General features: G+C 45.0%; 1 protein-coding gene across 1 annotated transcript in view; it reads right to left on the reverse strand.

Annotated features, from left to right (window-relative positions):
- The window catches only part of macf1a (microtubule actin crosslinking factor 1a), a gene marked incomplete at its 5' end in the record, with an annotated part of 389501 nt that overhangs the window by 189432 nt on the left and 179202 nt on the right, over window positions 1-20867 (reverse strand). Inside the window, 1 exon segment of the mRNA XM_080531631.1 lies at window positions 12171-12337. Coding sequence (XP_080387757.1) covers window positions 12171-12337 — 167 coding nt within the window.

Here is a 20867-nt window from a genome sequence, read left to right on the forward strand (position 1 = left end):
CTGCATCCAGAGAACACCCTGCTGCATCTAGAGGACACCCTGCTACATCTAGAGGACACCCTGCTACATCTAGAGGACAGCCTGCTACACCCAGAGGTCTCCCGGCTGCACCAAATAGACACCCTGCTGCACCCCAGGCCAGGCCCACCCCGCCCCTGCCATCCCCATACCACACATATGCGCAGGCTGTGAACAGAGGAAGCCCAAAACCTACACCTAGCAGAGCCCCACCCTACGACCTGAGCATACACCAGATGCTCAGTGAGCTCTACGCAGTCATGGTCCGGGACTAAAACCATTAGAACAAAAACAACATGGAATACAAATCTTTAACAATATCATCCTGGAACATTCAAGGTCTGAGGTCGACTACCTTTGGCATTAAGAGCAGAAACCCAGACTTCACGAAAGAAATTTCAAACACAGACATAATTATCCTACAGGAGACATGGTATAGAGGAGATGGTCCCACTGGCTGTCCCGGCAACTATAGAGAACTGGTAGTACCATCCACCAAGCTACCTGGGATCAGACAGGGACGAGACTCGGGAGGTATCCTAATATGGCACAAATTAGAACTCTCTCACTCCATCACGCCAATCAAAACAGGAGCTTTCTACATATGGCTAGAAATAAATAAGGAACTTACCTCAACCGAGAAAAATATCCTCCTGTGTGCTACATACATCCCCCCAATTAAATCCCCATATTTTAAAGATGACATGTTCTCCATCCTAGAGGAGGAAATTAACCATTTCCAGTCCTGTGGTCACATTGTAGTCTGTGGAGACCTCAACGCCAGGACAGGACGAGAACCTGACACTCTCAGCACACAGGGTGACAAACACCTACCAGGAGGTGGTAACATCCCCTCCCCAATATGCCCTCCCAGACACAGCTACGACAAGGCAACAAACAAACATGGGTCACAACTCCTACAGCTCTGTCGTTCACTGGGACTGTACATAGTCAACGGTAGGCTTCGAGGAGACTCCTATGGTAGGTACACCTACAGCTCATCTCTGGGTAACAGTACAGTAGATTACTTCATCACTGACCTTAGCCTGGTGTCTCTCAGAGCGTTCACAATCAGCCCATTAACACCCCTGTCAGACCACAGCAAAACCACAGTCTACCTGAACAGTTCAACACCCAATCATGAAGTAGTAAAACCTACCAAACTACACACTATTAAAAAATACTACAAATGGAAGGAAGGTAGTGTTGAAACATATCAAAACGCTATTAGACAACAACAAGTTCAATCACTATTAGACCAGTTCCTGAAAAAAACCTTTCAATACAACAGTGAAGGTGTAAACAAGGCAGTAGAAAACCTTAATAATATATTTGACCTTTCAGCCTCCTTATCTGACCTAAAGGCCTCAAATAGAAACCCCCCCAGAAATAACAACAATGACAAATGGTTCGACAACGAGTGTCAAAACCTCAGAAAGGAACTAAGGAACCTATCAAACCAGAAACATAGAGACCCAGACAACCAGAGCACACATCTTCACTATGGTGAAACATTAAAACTGTATAAAAATACATTAAAGAAAAAAAGGGACCATCATGTTAGAAACCAGCTACACTCTATAGAGGAATCCATAAAAACAAACAAATTCTGGGAAAAATGGAACACACTAAATAAACAAAAACATGAGGATCTACCCATCCAAAATGGAGATATATGGGTAAATCACTTCTCCAATCTCTTTGGTCCAATAGAGAAAAATAAACAGCAAAGACACATACAAGATAAACTACAACGTTTAGAGTCAGCCATAAAAGACTACCAGAACCCGCTAGACTCTCCAATTACACTAAAGGAAGTACAGGACAAAATAAATTCACTCGAAACTAAGAAGGCCTGTGGTGTCGATGGCATCCTAAATGAAATGCTAAAATTCACAGACGTCAAATTCCAATTGGCTATATTAAAACTCTTCAACATTGTCCTTAGCTCTGGGATCTTCCCCAATATTTGGAACCCAGGATTGATAACGCCGCTCCACAAAAGTGGAGATAAATCTGATCCAAATAACTACCGTGGGATCTGTGTCAACAGCAACCTTGGGAAAATCCTCTGTATGATCATCAACCACAGACTCCTACATTACCTCACTGTAAACAATGTTCTAAGCAAATCCCAAATTGGTTTTTTACCAAAGTATCGTACAACAGACCATATATTCACCCTCAGCACCCTAATTGACAACCAAATAAACAAAAACAAAAGCAAACTATTCGCCTGCTTCGTAGATTTCAAAAAAGCCTTTGATTCAATTTGGCACAAAGGTCTGCTATTCACACTGTTGGAAAATGGTGTTGGAGGAAAAACATACGACATCATAAAGTCAATGTACACTAACAACAAGTGTGCTGTTAAGATTGGCAAAAACCACACAGACTTCTTTTCCCAAAGCCGGAGGGTTAGACAGGGATGCAGCTTGAGTCCAACCCTCTTCAACATCTATATCAACAGTTTGGCAAAAACATTAGAACAGTCTGCAGCACCTGGCATCCCCCTAGTAGACACAGAAGTCAAATGTCTACTGTTTGCTGATGACCTGGTGCTGCTGTCCCCAACCAAAGAAGGGCTACAACAGCACCTCGACCTTCTATACCAATTCTCCCAGACCTGGGCCTTGACAGTGAATCTCACTAAGACGAAAATTATGATTTTCCAAAAAAGATCCAGCCTCCAGCACCACAAATTCAAATTCTTCCTAGATACAATTGCCCTAGAACATACAAAGAATTATACCTACCTCGGCCTAAACATCAGCACCACAGGTAGCTTCAACAAAGCTGTGAACGACCTGAGAGATAAGGCAAGGAGGGCTTTTTACGCCATCAAAAGGAACATCAAGTTAGACATCCCTATTCAAATCTGGCTCAAATTATTGGACTCCGTTATAGAACCCATTTCCCTCTATGGTTGCGAGGTCTGGGGTCCACCTGCCAACCAAGATTTTGCAAAATGGGACAAACACCAAATTGAGACTCTGCATGCAGAGTTCTGCAAATCCATTCTTCGTATCCAACGCAAAACACAAAATAACGCATGTAGAGCAGAATTAGGACGATACCCACTAATTATAAAAATTCAAAAGAGAGCGTTTAAATTTTACAACCACCTAAAAGAAAGTCACCCTGACACGCTCCACAACAAAGCCCTTACCCACAGAGAGACTCTAGGGAGATGCCCCCTCAGCCAGCTAGTTCTGGGACTCTCACAGTCACAAGCAGAGCCACCTATTAGACTAAACCAAATTATAAGAAAACAAAAAGAAAACTACCTGACACATTGGCAAGAATCAACCAAAAACCAGAGCAAATTGGAATGCTATTTGGCCCTAAACAGAAAATACACAGTGGCAGAATACCTGAGTACTGTGACAGACCCAAAGCTAAGGAAATCTTTGACTATGTACAGACTCAGTGAACACAACCTGGCGAGAAAGGCCGCCACAGGCAGACCTGGCTCCCCAGACCAGACAGACTGTGCACCCACTGCACACAAAACCAGGTGGAAACAGAGCTGCACTTCTTAACACTTAATCAGCCGTGAGGTGTTAAACAGCACCAGTGAGTACAAAAAAAAATCTACCTTTGCACTCGATCAAATTTCAGGACCCTCCTTTCATGACTTTTCCTAGATATGTGCGTTCTACAACCCAGCATCTTTACATTTTCAAAATCGAGTTAGTATAAAGCGATTTTGCAGTATTTCTGTGTGTGTCTGTGTATTTGCCTTGGGATTCGGCTGCCATCTTTTTCTCCAAGGCTGCAATTCTCTTTTATATCAGCAGAGGTAGCAAGGGGGCACACACTGTGCTCAACCTTCAGTCTTCAGTGCTGAATTAGATACAGTGGATAAGACTGATATTTGTAACATAATGTGTTTATATATAGGCTATATATAGCAATAGTGATACATAAGATATGTATATGTACAGACAGTTATGAAAATGATAAACTGTACAGTATGACTTTTACAATCCCTTCAGATTTGTTGGAGCTGAGGTTTTTTTTTCACCCAAGTTCCATGCAATAGTGATAAGATATTATGATATGTGTAGCCTATGTACAGTTATGAATGATACACTGCACAGTATGTACCTATCAAGCTGTGTGGTATTACATAGGTACCACAGCAAAGTAGTTCATCAACAAATAGTATATAACAAACGGATATTTATAATATTGTATATAATGTCTTTTTTGATGATTATGCCTGTACAGCGCTGTCAATTTTCAAATAATGCTATAGGCTATATATATATACAGGGGTGCACATAACTGGTGCGCCAGTGCGCATGCGTCGCCAAAATGCATGCTGCGCGGAAGATCAGCGGCATGAACGCGCTCTTGCGCACCAACAGCTGCAAGCGCTGGGAGAGGAATTTACTTCCTCAAAATCCACCTGCTGACTGCTGACTGCTGCATCACTGCAAGCCCCGTAACGCCATCACAACGACCACGGCGACTCCCCTCACGAAAACATTCGGAAAGTATCGTAACTTGTACTTTCATTCCGCGTATCGCGTATCGCACGGTTATCACGCCGACACGTGAAAATTCAGTCCCGAACGACTCGTCGCTAAAAGGAAAAACAACACCAAGGGACTTCACGTTTCTTTTCTCTGAAGCTTTCAAACGTTCAGACGTTTGTTTTACAGCTTCATTATCGCACCTAGACCCCTGACCCAGGGAATATGGTTGGGAATTCTATTAGGAAAAAAAAAAAGACTTTGTTGCACAATCAAAATAATGAGCTATTTAAAGTGATAGCCTACAACATCCTCTACCATGGTTGAAATTGAGGACAGTGATAACTTACAGCAGTCAAGAGAGCAGTGATGATTATGATTAAGCTTGTAGCATAAATAAATGCTCAGGCTGTAACTTTTTGTTGAAAAGTTGATTTCAGTGTTTACAGAACAGACATTCAGTTAGTGCTTAAAGAGATGTCAGTTGATTTCATTGTGTTTAAAGGAGTCTGACAGACTTTAATGCTTAAAGAGCAGTCATTTGATTTTGCATTTGTTTCTTTTGTTTTGCACACAATCATTTGTTCGTTCATCTTTATTTATGAATAAATGTCGTTTTGCTAATATAAGTTATCCATGTATCCCTTTTTTATCCATCCTGTGGGACGGGTCGTGACTCGCGAGCTCGGGGAGCACCAAGCAGCATCCCTAGGTGCTCCTCTGAGCACTGGCCCCAAAAAGTTATGTGCACCCCTGTATATATATATATATATATATATATATATATATATATATATATATATATATATATCTACCCTCCCTCCACCCCCACCCAGAGAGCTTTGGACTGTCTGGATATGAACACTTGAACACTTGATCTCTGCACTTTATATTTATATTAATTATGACTCTTGCACTTTGATGTTGGTTTGCACTGTCTTGTCCTGTCTTGCACCTATCCTGCTGTAAACCGTGCTCCATTGTTCCAAACCAAATTCCTAACATGTTTACATGTCATGGCAATAAAAGTCTTCTGATTCTGATTCTGATTCTGATATGAATGTTCAGTTGTGATATGAAGTAGCCAACAATTCTCATGTCGACCATGATAATAATAGGCTACAACAAGGTTGTACATAGATATACGCAGATTCATATTTGGATAGTTGATTTTGGCACCATTGTATAGTAGCCAATTGCAGAGAGTATACATTATTTTGTTTGTTTACTGCACATTATAAATGAAATGAAAATAGCTGTTGTGAAAAGTGAAAATATAGTGTGTTCATGTTGCAGTGAAATCTATTTACATAGATATATCAGATGTGATATTTCTACTACAAACGAACACAGAGAGACAGATAATTCAAGTAACATTTTTATTTACTTGCAATGTTCACGTCAATTCTTCCAAGTAAAAAGTATGGTAATTAATATGAACACCAATATATATTAAAAAAAAGTAGAAAGTGAATAGGAGGTCGCCGGAGCGCTCAGCGTGGGCGCTGTCAGGTAGACAGGGCAGGAGAGGCATCAGGCCTGGCCATGGGACAGTCAGCATCCCCAGCACACCGTTGCTGGCTTGGTGCATGTGCCACAGACAAATCGTCCACATGACTGGCAGATGTTAATTGCTTTGACACTTTTTTCTTTTCACCTGTGGGGACGGAGGTGTGCGAGGATTTTCGAGCTGCAGTCGCCTTCTCGCTGCTGGTGTAGAAGGAAGCCTTGTCATTACCAGTGGCTCACACAGCTCCCCTGCCAACTTAAAAAGGAATTTCTTCCTGCTTATCCTGACGCCCATGCACTGGCTGTACAGAATGCGTGCATTAATTGCAGCCATGTCCAAAATGTTGTAAAACACAGCTACAGGCCAACGGCGGGTCCCTCCTTTTACTGTGTATTTCCTCGTCATCTGGTCCAGAACATCAACACCGAACTTAGTGCTGTTGTAGTAGGAAACCGTTTCGGGCAGTTTCTTTGGGCCATCATCAGTAGAAACGGTTTGATGCAGTGTGCTGAGGAGGCATACATTTTTCTTAGGTTTTGCCTGGTAAACCGTGAGTGTGGCTTCTCCAGCCCTCAGCACCTTGCTGGAAAATCTTTCAGTCTGTGCCCGTGTACATGGGGGCAACTCCCGTCTGATTTTATTAATTGTGCCAACAATTGTGGTTTGTTGGGCCAAAAGGGTGTTTGCCAGTGGCAAGGAGGTGAAGTAATTATCTGTCGTGACATTTCTTCCTTTGCCCACGAACGGCTCCATCAGACGCAGCACAACATTGTCCGATAACCGCTGACCGGCCGGCCTGCTTGCATCTTTCCCTAGGTAGGGATGTGCGTTCAACATGTATTTGGTGTCCACATCCGCTGCAACCCAGAACTTTATGCCAAATTTGTCAGGTTTATTGGCCATGTACTGTGTGAAACCACATCTTGCTTTGGTCGGGAACAACTGTTCATCCACGGTAATGTTGTCACCAGGTGTGTACGATGCAATGCTGTTTTTCACAAATTTGTAAAAAATGTCTGAAATCATGGCAAATTTATCCACTGGAACGCGGGCAGCTCGTGTGTTCTTGTCATCAAAGCGTAGATAGCGCATGATATCTCGGAACTTCTGGCGAGTCATTGTCTCCTTGAAGACAGCGATTCCGAATTGTGATGACCAGAGGTCATCCACCCTCACGGACTTGGAACATAAAACTCCTTTGTAGTAAAGGAGACCCACGAATGCCTTTAGTTCGTCCATTGTCAAATTGAACATCTCATCATTACTCCGGTCAGCTTCTGCCTGAGTGTACTTTAGAATCTGTTGCCACATTTCCGTGTCAATCAGACACAGTAGACTGCTCAACGGACTTGTAATGTTCGATTTGGCATAACGAGTCGGGCCTGGAGCTGTCTTTATGATATTGGCCTGTCGTTCTCTGCCTCTCCGAGGGCCTGGGTTGCGCTGTGTTGCGCCTGGTTGCTCAGTCCACACTGTGCCGTCTCGACCCTGCTCTTTCGTGGCTTCACTTGCGTCCTCAATGTCAGAGTCGCATTCTGAAGCATCTGCGTCTGATTCAATGACATGATCGCCTGCTGCCTGTAAGACACAATAAACTATTAGTTGTTGTTTTCATGTAATCATGCACAGAAAAACAATAGCCTATATGATGCGATTTTATATTAGCACGGGACATGTCCACACACAATAAACTATTAGTTGTTGTTTTCATGTAATCATGCACAGAAAAACAATAGCCTATATGATGCGATTTTATATTAGCACGGGACATGTCCACACACAATAAACTATTAGTTGTTGTTTTCATGTAATCATGCACAGAAAAACAATAGCCTATATGATGCGATTTTATATTAGCACGGGACATGTCCACACACAATAAACTATTAGTTGTTGTTTTCATGTAATCATGCACAGAAAAACAATAGCCTATATGATGCGATTTTATATTAGCACGGGACATGTCCACACACACACACAACTGACAATGCAATCTATATTAGTTTTTCATACTATAATTTACAGATTTTTTGTTTACAGTGTTGTAACCAAGTCTTACCATGATTTTTCTCTCATCATCTCCTGATTCTCCCCCGCCGTCCGAGTGGTCCGCTGGTACATCGTGCATGTAGGCTAAAATCTCTTCAGGGGACCACTCGCGTCTGCTCTCTGGGCGACTCATCACAGCAAAATTACGAGTAGTTCTGGTCTCCAACTGTAATGCAGGCTAATTTATAGGAATAAGTGTGTTCATATGCAAACATATTCAATGGCATGTAATTAGTAGGCCATTGTTTATCACAGATGAATCCTGACAATTGAATGCCATTGAGATTGAAATTAGTAGGCCATTGTTTATCACAGATGAATCCTGACAATTGAATGCCATTGAGATTGAGACGCGGTAGCCTAATAGTGATAATGACTTCTATTTGAGTAGCCTATTATCGTCTCATTAGGACGGCCAATGTAACACGTTGTTTTTTGGATTTTGCATTCCTTGTTTTGTGGTAAACGAATCTCTTTCTGATCGTCCCGTTCACAAAAAACGAAGGTAATAAGTCACGTAATATGGCGAAATAAATGTTCGTTCAGACAATACAACATATATTGAAAAATATTAAAAATACATGTGGTATGGAGGTACTGGGATGATATGTGGCAGTTTCTCGCGCCTGTCCCGTTCTGTTGTTCAAAGAATATAATATAAAACGCATCACATGTTTGTCATTGTGTGAAAATGTTTCTGTAGCGAAGAACCGTGGCTATGGGACAACTCGTTTCTAAGTTACAAAGTTCTGAGTTACATACACTTGATGTTGATGGGGGAGGGTTGAATGGCTCTCGATCGTTTCCGATCAATGAACAATAAGATCAGGTTTCTCCCACGGTGTGTTTCTCTTGCGTGATATAGTGAAGACAGACAAGTGTGCTGTCCTCACTGTGTTCATGTTGTGCAGTGAACAAACAATTGCCGTGAAATGTGTACATCAAATAAAATGATGTCGGCGATGATTATGCCTGTAATCATCAACGATATAACGAACGGATATTTCTGAGTGGGGCAGTCCCAGATATAGTGAAGACAGACAGGAAAGTAAGGAGAAGAAGGGAGAGAGTATTGACAATTGATAATAAGATATTGATAATGTAGGAATAAGTGTGTTCATATGCAAACATATTCAATGGCATGTAATTAGTAGGCAATTGTTTATCACAGATGAATCCTGACAATTGATGGTTGATGCATGGGGGAGGGTCATCTTATTCTCAATGATCTCTTTCTGATCGTTTCCGATCACCAGACTGCATGGAAGATCATAGGGGTGAAAGACCACTCATCCCTGCAGTCTATTTTTGAACAGGCTACTCTCAGACAGGCTAATAGAATTATCATGAATCCCTCCCATGTCCTACATGCAGAGTATGAACTGCTGCCCTCTGGGAGGAGGTTCAGAGTCCCCCGCGCTAGACTAAATAGATTTAAAAATTCTTTTATTCCCGTTTCTGTTAAACTTTTAAACTGCACCAGATGAATGTTGAACATATCTTGCTTATCGTTTTATTTCCACTCTTGTTTTAATCAAGGCTGCCTTCTGTTTGTGTGTTAACATTCTGTATTGTCTGTTGTTCTTTGTTGGCTGCTGTGGGGTGTAAGCCCAATACAAATTTCCCAGTGATGGGACAATAAAGTGACTTTTGACTTTTGACTTGACCACACAAAGGATGCCAATTCCTCCAACAAGCCCTTCAAACAATCCCCCACCAGAAAGGTTGTACTCAGTTGTACTCAACTCTCTCAACCACGGCAGTTTCAACCACGGCAGTTTCTCGTGCCTGTCCCGTTGCAGAGTGTATTCATTATTGTGTTTGTTTGAATCCTCACTGTGTTCATGTTGTGCAGTGAACAAACAATTGTTGGGAGAATAAACTGTCTCTTGCCGTGAAATGTGTACATCAAATAAAATGATGTCGGCGATGATTATGCCTGTAATCATCAACGATATAACGAACGGATATTTCTGAGTGGGTTGAATTGATAATAAGATATTGATAATGTATTTCGCTGTCGACCAAAATCGTTTGAAATTACGTGCTTGTGCATTGAATGACACTATGTACAGCGCTGTCAATTTTCAAATAATGCAATAGGCTATATATGAATGTTCAGTTGTGATATGAAGTAGCCAACAATTCTCATGTCGACCATGATAATAATAGGCTACAACAAGGTTGTACATAGATATACGCAGATTCATATTTGGATAGTTGATTTTGGCAGCATAGTAGCCAATTGCAGAGAAACTAAAGCACTTGGTTATAAACATACTAGGCTCTGTTTCTAACAAGTAGGCACAAACAAAATCACTGTATGGGACGACTCGTTTCTAAGTTACAAACTTCTGAGTTACAATCACTTGATGTTGATGGGGGAGGGTTGATGGCTCTCAATCGTTTCCGATCAATGAACAAAGACATCGGGTTTCCCCCGCTCCACCAAGTCCCAAGGTGTGTTTCTGTAACCATTGTCTCCTCCTTGTTGCATAAAACAAATCAAGACTCGCTCCTCTTAGGAGACCACTATTTATAAATAATAATCCACAGATAGGCACAGTCACAGTGCTACATGAAAATATCTAGCCACACACCACATATCATAGCTCCGCCCTATATGTATTTATCATCATATTTCTCAATATAAAACGGAGGTACGATATATGGCAGATATGTATGGTATATTATGGCAGTTTCTGGCGCCTGTCCCGTTCTGTTGTTCAAAGAATATAATATAAAACGCATCACATGTTTGTCATTGTGTGAAAATGTTTCTGTAGCGAAGAACCTTGGTTCAATCTGGAGCTGATCAACTCCGGACGGCAATAACACGTTGTGGGTGCAATTGTGCAAGAATAACACTATTTACAGCGCTGTCTTTTATTGCTATATGTATTACTGTTATATATAAATGTGAACATTACAGATACCTGGTCAACACAGCTTGGGATTCCAAGGAAATTACTTGGAACTATGTGTGAAAGGGACAACATTGCAATATATATTACAGTTATTTTTTAATAATGCTAATCAACTTTCATTCGTTAGTAATGAAAACTCCTGCAGTCTCGATCAATCTCCTAGATGAATCTCCTCTCCACTTACGTTACATACATGCATACGTTATTATAACATGCATAACAACTAAGACATGCGCTCTGCGCTGCGGGCAGTGGGGGACGGTGTGTTTCTGTTGCGTGTCCACGCTTCTTGCGTGACATCACCATCTAGCGATTTTTGTGGGTCAGTACACACTCCCCCATTGTGAATAGTGGTCGTGTGATTCCACACCTCGTCGCGCTTTAGTAGGTAAAAAAACATCGCGCCTGTAGTGTTAACTACCTGCCAGCTGTACAAGGACATCGGGGACGCATACTTCCCACTGATCACCAACATCCAGGGAGACTTTGAGGACTTGACCAATGTCGAAAGGCTACCATATCTGCTGGGTGAGGTACAGCAATGTGCAAACACAGCAGCAAGATTTGTTAGCTGCTGTGATAGAAAAAGGCAATCAAATGGGCTAAAACCACCATAAGAATTTAAATAAGTTTTATTTCATTTATTTATTCTAGTATGTAATCTATTTGTAATCTATTTATTTGTAATCTAGTATGTAATCTATTTATTTATTCTAGTATGTACATGTATGTACATTACATTCTTTTTGTTTTTATCTTCACACTTCACATGCTTTGGCAATGTAAATGTATGTTTCCCATGCCAATAAAGCCCTTTGAAATTGAAATTGAAATTGAGAGAGAGAGAGAGAAAGAAAGAGAGAGAGAGAGAGAGAGAAAGAGAAAGAGAAAGAGAGAGAGAGGGAGACAGAGAGAGAGAGAGAGACAGAGAGAGAGAGAGACAGAGAGAGACAGAGAGAGAGAGAGAGAGAGAGAGAGAGAGAGAAAGAGAGACAGAGAGATATATACTAATATACTGTGAGCCGTAATCATCAACATTCAAACCAAAAAGGCTTGAAATGTTTAACTTTGTGTGTAATGAATCTAGAATACAAGAAAGTGTCACTTTTTGAATGAAATGACCGAAAATAATGAACTTTTCCACGACACGACATGTTCTGGAGATGCGTGCGCGTGTGTGTGTACCTGAATCTGTGCAGCAGGGCGTTGAACATGCGTCCGTCGCTCCAGCAGGAGGAGAAGTTGGAGCAGCGCAGGCCGGGGTGGCCCTCGGTGGCCTGCCTGCTCCACAGCAGCAGCTTCTCCTTGGCCGTCAGGTCCCCAGAGTCCCCAGACACATAGATCTCTGAGATCTGGAGGAGGAGAGAGAGAGAGAGAGGAGAGAGAGAGAGAGAGAGAGAGAGAGAGAGGGGTAGAGAGAGGGGTAGAGAGAGAGGGGTAGAGAGAGAGGGGTAGAGAGAGGGGTAGAGAGAGAGGGGTAGAGAGAGAGAGGGGTAGAGAGAGAGAGGGGTAGAGAGAGAGGGGTAGATAGAGAGGGGTAGAGAGAGGGGTAGAGAGAGAGAGAGGGGTAGAGAGAGAGAGGATAGAGAGAGAGAGGGGTAGAGAAAGAGGGGTAGAGAGAGAGGGGTAGAGAGAGGGGTAGAGAGAGAGGGGTGGAGAGAGAGGGGTAGAGAGAGGGGTAGAGAGAGAGGGGTAGAGAGAGGGGTAGAGAGAGAGAGAGAGGTAGAGAGAGAGGGGTAGAGAGGGTTTAGGACACAAACAAACCATTCTCAGAAGAAGAAAAAAGGCAGAAAAAAAGGGCCGGGAGAAAACAAACTCACCCCAAATCACTGACATGTCTCACACACACACGCACTCGCACACACACACACACACACACACACACACACACACACACACACTCACACTCACACTCACGCACGCACTCACGCACCAAGCCGTGTCACAGCTGTTAGAGGGTTTCCTTCATATCTTCCTCCAGATCCTTCACGTCTCACATTGATCACCCATCAATATCAATAACATTCAATCATCACCCATCCATATCAATAACATTCAATCATCACCCATCAATATCAATAACAATCAATCATCACCCATCAATATCAATAACAATCAATCATCATACTTCCATATCTCCTGAATAACAATCAATCATCATACATCCATATCAATAACATTCAATCATCACCCATCCCTATCAATAACATTCAATCATCACCCATCCATATCAATAACATTCAATCATCACCCATCAATATCAATAACAATCAATCATCACCCATCAATATCAATAACAATCAATCATCATACTTCCATATCTCCTGAATAACAATCAATCATCATACATCCATATCAATAACATTCAATCATCACCCATCCCTATCAATAACATTCAATCATCACCCATCCATATCAATAACATTCAATCATCACCCATCAATATCACCCATCAATATCAATAACATTCAATCATCCCCATCCATATCAATAACATTCAATCATCACCCATCAATATCAATAACAATCAATCATCACCCATCAATATCAATAACAATCAATCATCATACATCCATATCTCCTGAATAACAATCAATCATCATACATCCATATCAATAACATTCAATCATCATACATCCATATCAATAACATTCAATCATCACCCATCCATATGACTAACATTCAATCATCACCCATCCATATCACTAACATTCAATCATCACCCATCAATATCAATAACAATCAATCATCATACATCCATATCAATAACAGACAGTGGAGTGTGGAGTCTAACATGCCTATTGAAGCGGTGTTTCATTCAACCTCAGTCTCTGGTGTGTGTTGAGTTGTGTGTTGAGTTGTGTGTTGAGTTGTCGGGCTCCTAACCAAGAATAAGCAACGTGTACTTGCACTATTGAAGCCACAGTGAAAGATCTGTCACTTTATTACTTTATCAATGTCGGGTTTACGTTACTTATTATTATTGTGTTTTGTATCTGAATGCTGCAATGTCAATGTTGTGGAAGCAGAGGCAGAATGTTAGTCTTGTGTACCTGTACAGTTCTGTACAGTAAGATTGGATTCTGGATCTGAGTAGGACATGTTCATTTGAATTCATTCAGTTCTCTCTTTCTCTTTCTCAAGTCCCAAGTCTGGCCAGCTCATTGGCTAGATCTCACCACCAATCCCCCTCTCCCTCCGCCCGCCTGCCTGCCTCCCTCCCTCCCTCCCTCCCTCCCCTCCTGTGTCTTCTCTCCGTGACTATGGCTACCCTCCTTTCTTTCACGCCTCCTTTCTCCAAAACCGCCTTTGGTTCCTCCATCTATCTCTCCTCCATCTATCTCTCCTTCTCCTCCATCTATCTCTCCTTCTCCTCCATCTATCTCTCCTTCCTCGTTCTGTTGTTTCCCTCCTCTCTTCTTCTTCTTCTTCTTCTTCTTCTTCTTCTGTGGCTTGTCCCCCCCCCCCCCCTCCCAGCCCCCCTCTCTCTCTTTGGCCATTCTCCCTGTACCTCACCCCTCATCACTCTCCTTTTTACTACACTTCCTTTATGTATTTCTCTCTATTCGTTTTGGTGATGAGCTGATGTATTTGCGTGTCTGGCAGTGGCTGGTTCCTGCCATCAGTATTCCTCTTTCATCCCTTCTTCTCACTCCCTCTCCTCCTCCTCCTCCTCCTCCCTCTATTCTCTCTGGTGCTAATATAGAACAGAGGGAATGTCCATAGTGTGCCAGGAGACTGCAGCAACAGCCAGCAGGGAGAGAGGGAAGAGAGGAGGACAGGATGTGATAGGGGGAGAGAGAGAGGTAGGAGAGGATCTGTTAGAGGGAAAGAGAGAGGGAGGAGAGGATATGTTAGAGGGAGAGAGAGAGAGGGAGGAGAGGATATGTTAGAGGGAGAGAGAGAGGGAGGAGAGGATATGTTAGAGGGAGAGAGAGAGGGAGGAGAGGATATGTTAGAGGGAAAGAGAGAGGGAGGAGAGGATATGTTAGAGGGAGAGAGAGAGGGAGGAGAGGATATGTTAGAGGGAAAAAGAGAGAGGGAGGACAGGATATGTTAGAGGGAGAGAGAGAGGGAGGACAGGATATGTTAGAGGGAGAGAGAGAGGGAGGAGAGGATATGTTAGAGGGAGAGAGAGAGGGAGGACATGATATGTTAGAGGGAGAGAGAGAGGGAGGAGAGGATCTGATGGAGGGAAATCCAGGCCTACCTAAATGAATAGACCTCAACACACACACACAAATAATATTACTTACACGCACGCACGCACGCACACACACACACACACAAACACCCGCTGCATTCTGTAACATGCACAGGCTGAATAATGCATGCTCTTTCTCTCACACATGCGTACGCACGTGCACGCGCACGCACACACAAAATCCAATTCCAACTGAAGCCAAATCAAAGAGAATGCATTGTAAGAACAGATGGAACGTTGGGTAAAAAGGAATGACCCGTAAATGTGTTAAATATCCGCCGAAGGCTCAGACGTCTGTGAGAGAGTGTGAGAGAGTCTGAGAGAGTGTGAGAGAGTAGGGTGTCAGCTATGATATGACACACAATGAGTCTGAGATTATCTCTTCTGGTTGTTACAGAAAGCCAAGTAGATTCACGTCTAACCCTCTCTCTACCCCTCTATCCTCTCACTCTACCCCCCTCTCTCTCTCAGTGTGTGTGTGTGTGTGTGTGTGTGTGTGTGTGTGTGTGTGTGTGTGTGTGAGACTAGAGGTGGTGTTCTCACATGAGCGTGCCAACCCTGCCTGCTGTAATGAAACTTATGCTACATGTATATTACACACACACACACACACACACACACACACACACCCACACCCCTGGGGGTTAGAACAGGCCTCATTTAGAACCAGGGTCCTTTGATGTTCACGGAGGGAGCGACGGAAGGAGGGGAGGGAGAGAGAGAGAGGAGAGGAGAGGAGGAAACAGATAGAAAATGGAAGGCAGAGGAAAGAAGGGGGAGAGATGGAGGGGAAGAAGTACAAGGAGAAGATAGAAAGAGAGGGGTAGAGATAGAGGGGTAGAGAGAGAGAGGGGTAGAGATAGAGGGGTAGAGAGAGAGGGGGGGGGGATAGAGATAGAGGGTGAGAGAGAGAGGGGTAGAGAGAGAGGGGTAGAGAGAGAGGGGTAGACAGAGAGAGGGGTAGAGAGAGAGGGGTAGAGAGAGAGAGAGAGGTAGAGAGAGAGAGGGGTAGAGAGAGAGGTAGATAGAGAGAGGTAGAGAGAGAGGGGTAGAGAGAGAGGTAGAGAGAGAGGGGTAGAGAGAGATAGGGGTAGAGAGAGAGAGGTAGAGAGAGGGGGATAGCGTGGGAGGGATGGATAGAGAGAGAATAGAGAGATGAATAGAGGGGTGTATGGTCCCTAAGGGGCTGTATGCAGCAGCAGGGTTGATGAATCTCAAATCCCTGTTTATTCAGATGAGAAACCAGACGCTGTCACACACACACACACACACACACACACACACACACACACACACACACACACACACACACACCACACACACACACACACGTCATGTACACAAAGATTGCCATTGACACACACACACACAACGAAGGAAAGGTTAAAGAGTGTGTGTTTAGCAGCGTTAGCATTAGCAGTACTGACAGGGTTAAAGAGATGTGTGTAGCAGCATTAGCAGTACTGACAGGGTTAAAGAGATGTGTGTAGCAGCGTGAGCATTAGCTGTACTGACAGGGTTAAAGAGATGTGTATAGCAGCATTAGCAGTACTGACAGGGTACCTCAGAGGAGCCAACGGACCCACAGGTGGATCCGAAGTGATATAAAGAGCTTACCTCGATCAATTCTCTTCATCGATATCACATTTTTTTCACAACTTTGCATGCTATACGATGCCACCATTTTTTTTCCGAGACGGTAAACACGGCCTAAGTCACATCCAGTTTTCTCCAACTGGAGAATGTGTCATGTCCGGTTTCAACGCCGAATTTCCATACCATTGGTCGGCCAACCCCAAAAAATTCCCCCCCCCAATTTTTTTTTGGGGGATATTCTGATACATGAGAAAGGTCAAAGGTCAAAGATGGTGACAAAATATCTCCAAATGGCCTAAACATATAGGTGTCCGCCTAAACATACCTGTACTAAAACAGGTACAAAGTTGCATTTGCTCACATTACTAGCATCGACTTTGGCACAAGTACTAATAAGACCCTGGAGTACTGATTCCTAGATTTGGGCTTCGTCATCAGGTTTCCAAGGTGATATTCACTGTAAAAGCTGTTGTTTTTTTAGGCGGAGACTGAATTTGAGATGTTTTATAATGTTCTAGCTCTATTTACTCTGACACAGTAACATAGATTTTGATTCTGACACTTCTACAGCCACCCCACAGGTGTTAGCTTTCATTTGATAACAAGATCATTATGAAGGCCCTTGTGATTGTGGAGATATTCTATATTCACTGTGGGCATGTCATTTCGAGCAGAAAACCAGAAAAATGAGGTGGATAAGATCTGTTAAAGAGATGTGTGTAGCAGCGTTAGCATTAGCAGTACTGACAGGGTTAAAGAGATGTGTGTAGCAGCATTAGCAGTACTGACAGGGTTAAAGAGATGTGTGTAGCAGCGTTAGCATTAGCAGTACTGACAGGGTTAAAGAGATGTGTGTAGCAGCATTAGCAGTACTGACAGGGTTAAAGAGATGTGTGTAGCAGCATTAGCTTTAGCAGTACTGACAGGGTTAAAGAGATGTGTGTAGCAGTGTTAGCATTAGCAGTACTGACAGGGTTAAAGAGATGTGTGTAGCAGGTCCTCACTGTAATGGAGCTCAAATGAGGCCATCGATTCCCTCAGCTTTCCCCCCAAACAACCTCTACCTACTTTAGCCCAGAACAGGGGGATGAGCTGGTGGAAGTAGTGGAAGGACGCATACATTCTTTACACACACACACACACACACACACACAGGCGCACACACACACACACACACACACACACACACACACACACACACACACACACACACACACACACAGAGGGTAGAGAGTGGGTGGTGTGAGGGAGCTAATGAGTGATGGGGAAGGGGAAGGAGAGAGACACAGAGAGCCTGGGCTGTCTTGACTAGGCACTGGGGACCCCAGTCAGGGAGGATGGAAACATGCAGAGAGCCTTTGGCAGTGGGATAACAACCAGTACACACACACACACACACACACACACACACACACACACACACACACACACACACACACACACACACACACACACACACACACACAGACACTCAGACACTCAGACACACACACATCTCTCACAGACAAAGCCATTAACACAGTCAATGACAACTCACATTCAGAAATGCCACCCCTACCCCTGAAGCAGCACAGATCACCCCCCACCCTCCCACCTCCCCACCTGAGCGAGTAGAAGAGACAGACGACGGAGAGACCCCTGACCTGAGGGAAGAGCCTGGGCAGGACCGAAGGAGGCGAGAGGGGACTCTCCATCACAGAGTCCAGAATCTCAGAAGAGCTGCTGGTCATGCCTCCCCAGTCCGCCTGCGTGGCGCCCCCTGCCTCCGGGGAGGTGAGCGGCAGGTCGCTGGCATAACCTGAGGACAGAGGGTCCTGCACCCAAGGCGGGGGAGGAGCCCCCCCCTGTCGGACGTGTTCCGGGGTCTCCCAACCGACCCCCTCCTCCACCGCCACCACCGTTTCCTCCTTGGGCCTTAGAGGATAAGTGATGGTCATAACGGGCCCGGGCGAGGCGTCAGTTCTGGCTCCTCCGGTGTTCTCCTCAGAAAGCCGTACTTTCAGAATGTTCGCCGTCACGGGGGACGGGGCGGGGGGTTCGGCGCGGACCTCGACTTCCTTGTTGTTGTTGTCGCTGTCGCCTCTCCATACTGGGGAGCCAAAGTCGCTGGGGTACACCGTCCTGACGACACACAGGCGGCCCCCGACCTCACGGATGTGGACCACCCCTTTGTGTTCCCTTTCTAGAGGTGTGTGGACCGTCCCTGCTCCACCCCCCCCTCCTTCCTCCTCCTCCTCCTCCTCTCCCTCCTGTCCCCCTCGCTTCCCTTTATTTGGTCGTACGATCCAGGGCTTTTCCAGGACACCCTGGACCCGCTCCTTCACCCTGCAGACGAGCCCCCCTCCGGGAGTGCTGCTACCCGGGGCCGGGTGGATGTTGACGGGGGTGGGGGTCTGGCTAGGTGGCCCTTGGCTGCTGGTTCCCCGCTCCCCAGTCCAAGGCTGGCAGGAGACGCCCCCCCATGTTGGGCTGGGTTCAGGGGACAGTTCCAGGGCTCTGCTGCCAGACAGCCCACCCATGGACCCGCTCAGGGAGGCAGCGCAGTGCGTACCAGGTACTGTCAGTTGGGAACAGGCTTGGGTGTCAGGCAATGCTAAGCTGGTTGTTTTGGTTTCGATATCAATCTTGGTATCAATTGAAGCCACTGTTTCGGCGACAGTATCCTTTTCTTCCTCTTCATCCTGCTCTTCCTCTTCTCCTGTTACAGGGCCTCTACCTTTTTCATTGTCCTCAATTACCAGCCCTTTCCGGTGCTTCTTTCCTTTACGTTTCCGTCGAAAGCGTAGCTTCCGTTTTGGCGACAGGGGAGCGGCACCCCCGGTACCTGCCTCACGGGGCGGTCTCACGCACCCCATGGAGCTCCCCATCTCGGGGAGTGAGAGAGAGAGAGAGAGAGAGAGAGAGAGAGAGAGAGAGAGAGAGAGAGGGGGGGGGGGGGGGCAGGAATGGGAGATGGAGAGAAACGACAAAAGTCAAACAGAAGCCCTCAGGTGGGCAACTCCCATAACCGCTTCTCTCAACATGACGTCGGCTGGAAGGGATTTAGCTCTGGTCGCATGGCATGAGCCGGAGCTTGAACAGGACCGAGACACAGAGAGACAGCATTGTTGGTTCTGTTCACCTCCTAGCCGGGGCACTGCATACTTGTGTGGCTCAGCAAAACCCTGGTCATCCGTAATACTTCTCCTCTCCCTCCTTCTCTTCTTCTCTCCTCTCCTCTCCTCTCCTCTCTGCAGCTGTTGCCTCACACAGACTCAGGCAACGCAGTGAGGGCCTGTCTGCTCTCTCCAGTTCTGGAGCTTCTCCGCGCTGTGTGTGACGACTGCAGAGTCTTAGTGGGGATGTTGACCGCAGGGTCTCTAGCAGGGGGGTACAATCAGTGCCTGTCTCATTTCTCTTCCGCTCCTGCAATGTATTTCCTCAGTGTGAGATGCCAGAGCTGCAGTGCAGACACACACTCACACACACATACTCTCATTCACGCACACACTCACACATACGGTGTGTCTGACTCCGTGCACATAACCGCTTCTTGGAGGAAAGAAAAAAAGGCATCGCCAATGATTCTTCTCCCATTACGACATCTACGCACACGCACTGTTTTGTTTGGATTTGTTTACCCAGCCATTTCAAGCGGTCGTGTAATCCAAGTACTTTACCCTGGCGTGCCTCCAATCCCAGATCATATATTATTGATAAGCCTCGTTATTGCAGCGGGAGCCGTAACAGAAGCCCCGATGTGAGAACGGCGGTGACAGCTCTGTAGTAGCAGTTCGGGGGGTTGTGGTTGTGTCAGGGCAGTGTGCCGGGATACAGATCGGCGGCGGGGCGGTAGTGACTCGTCAGCCAACGTGCCGACAGCTTGTTAAAAAACCCTCAATCACAGCCTCGGCTGTCAGCTCCTCCCCCGCGCCCCATGGTTCCCCTCTTTCCCCCTGAGCCTCATGTCATGTGATGTTCCGATTCCTCCTGGGTGCTCCACGGCGTTCGTTACCCTACGGGACGGTTGTTGTCTCGGTGAAGAAAGGAACCCTCCCAGGACGTTACATCATCGCTGGCCCCAGCGTTAGAGCGTTAGAACG

Source organism: Nansenia antarctica (genome assembly GCF_963989245.1).
Source record: "Nansenia antarctica genome assembly, chromosome: 5".
Taxonomy (NCBI): domain Eukaryota; kingdom Metazoa; phylum Chordata; class Actinopteri; order Argentiniformes; family Microstomatidae; genus Nansenia; species Nansenia antarctica.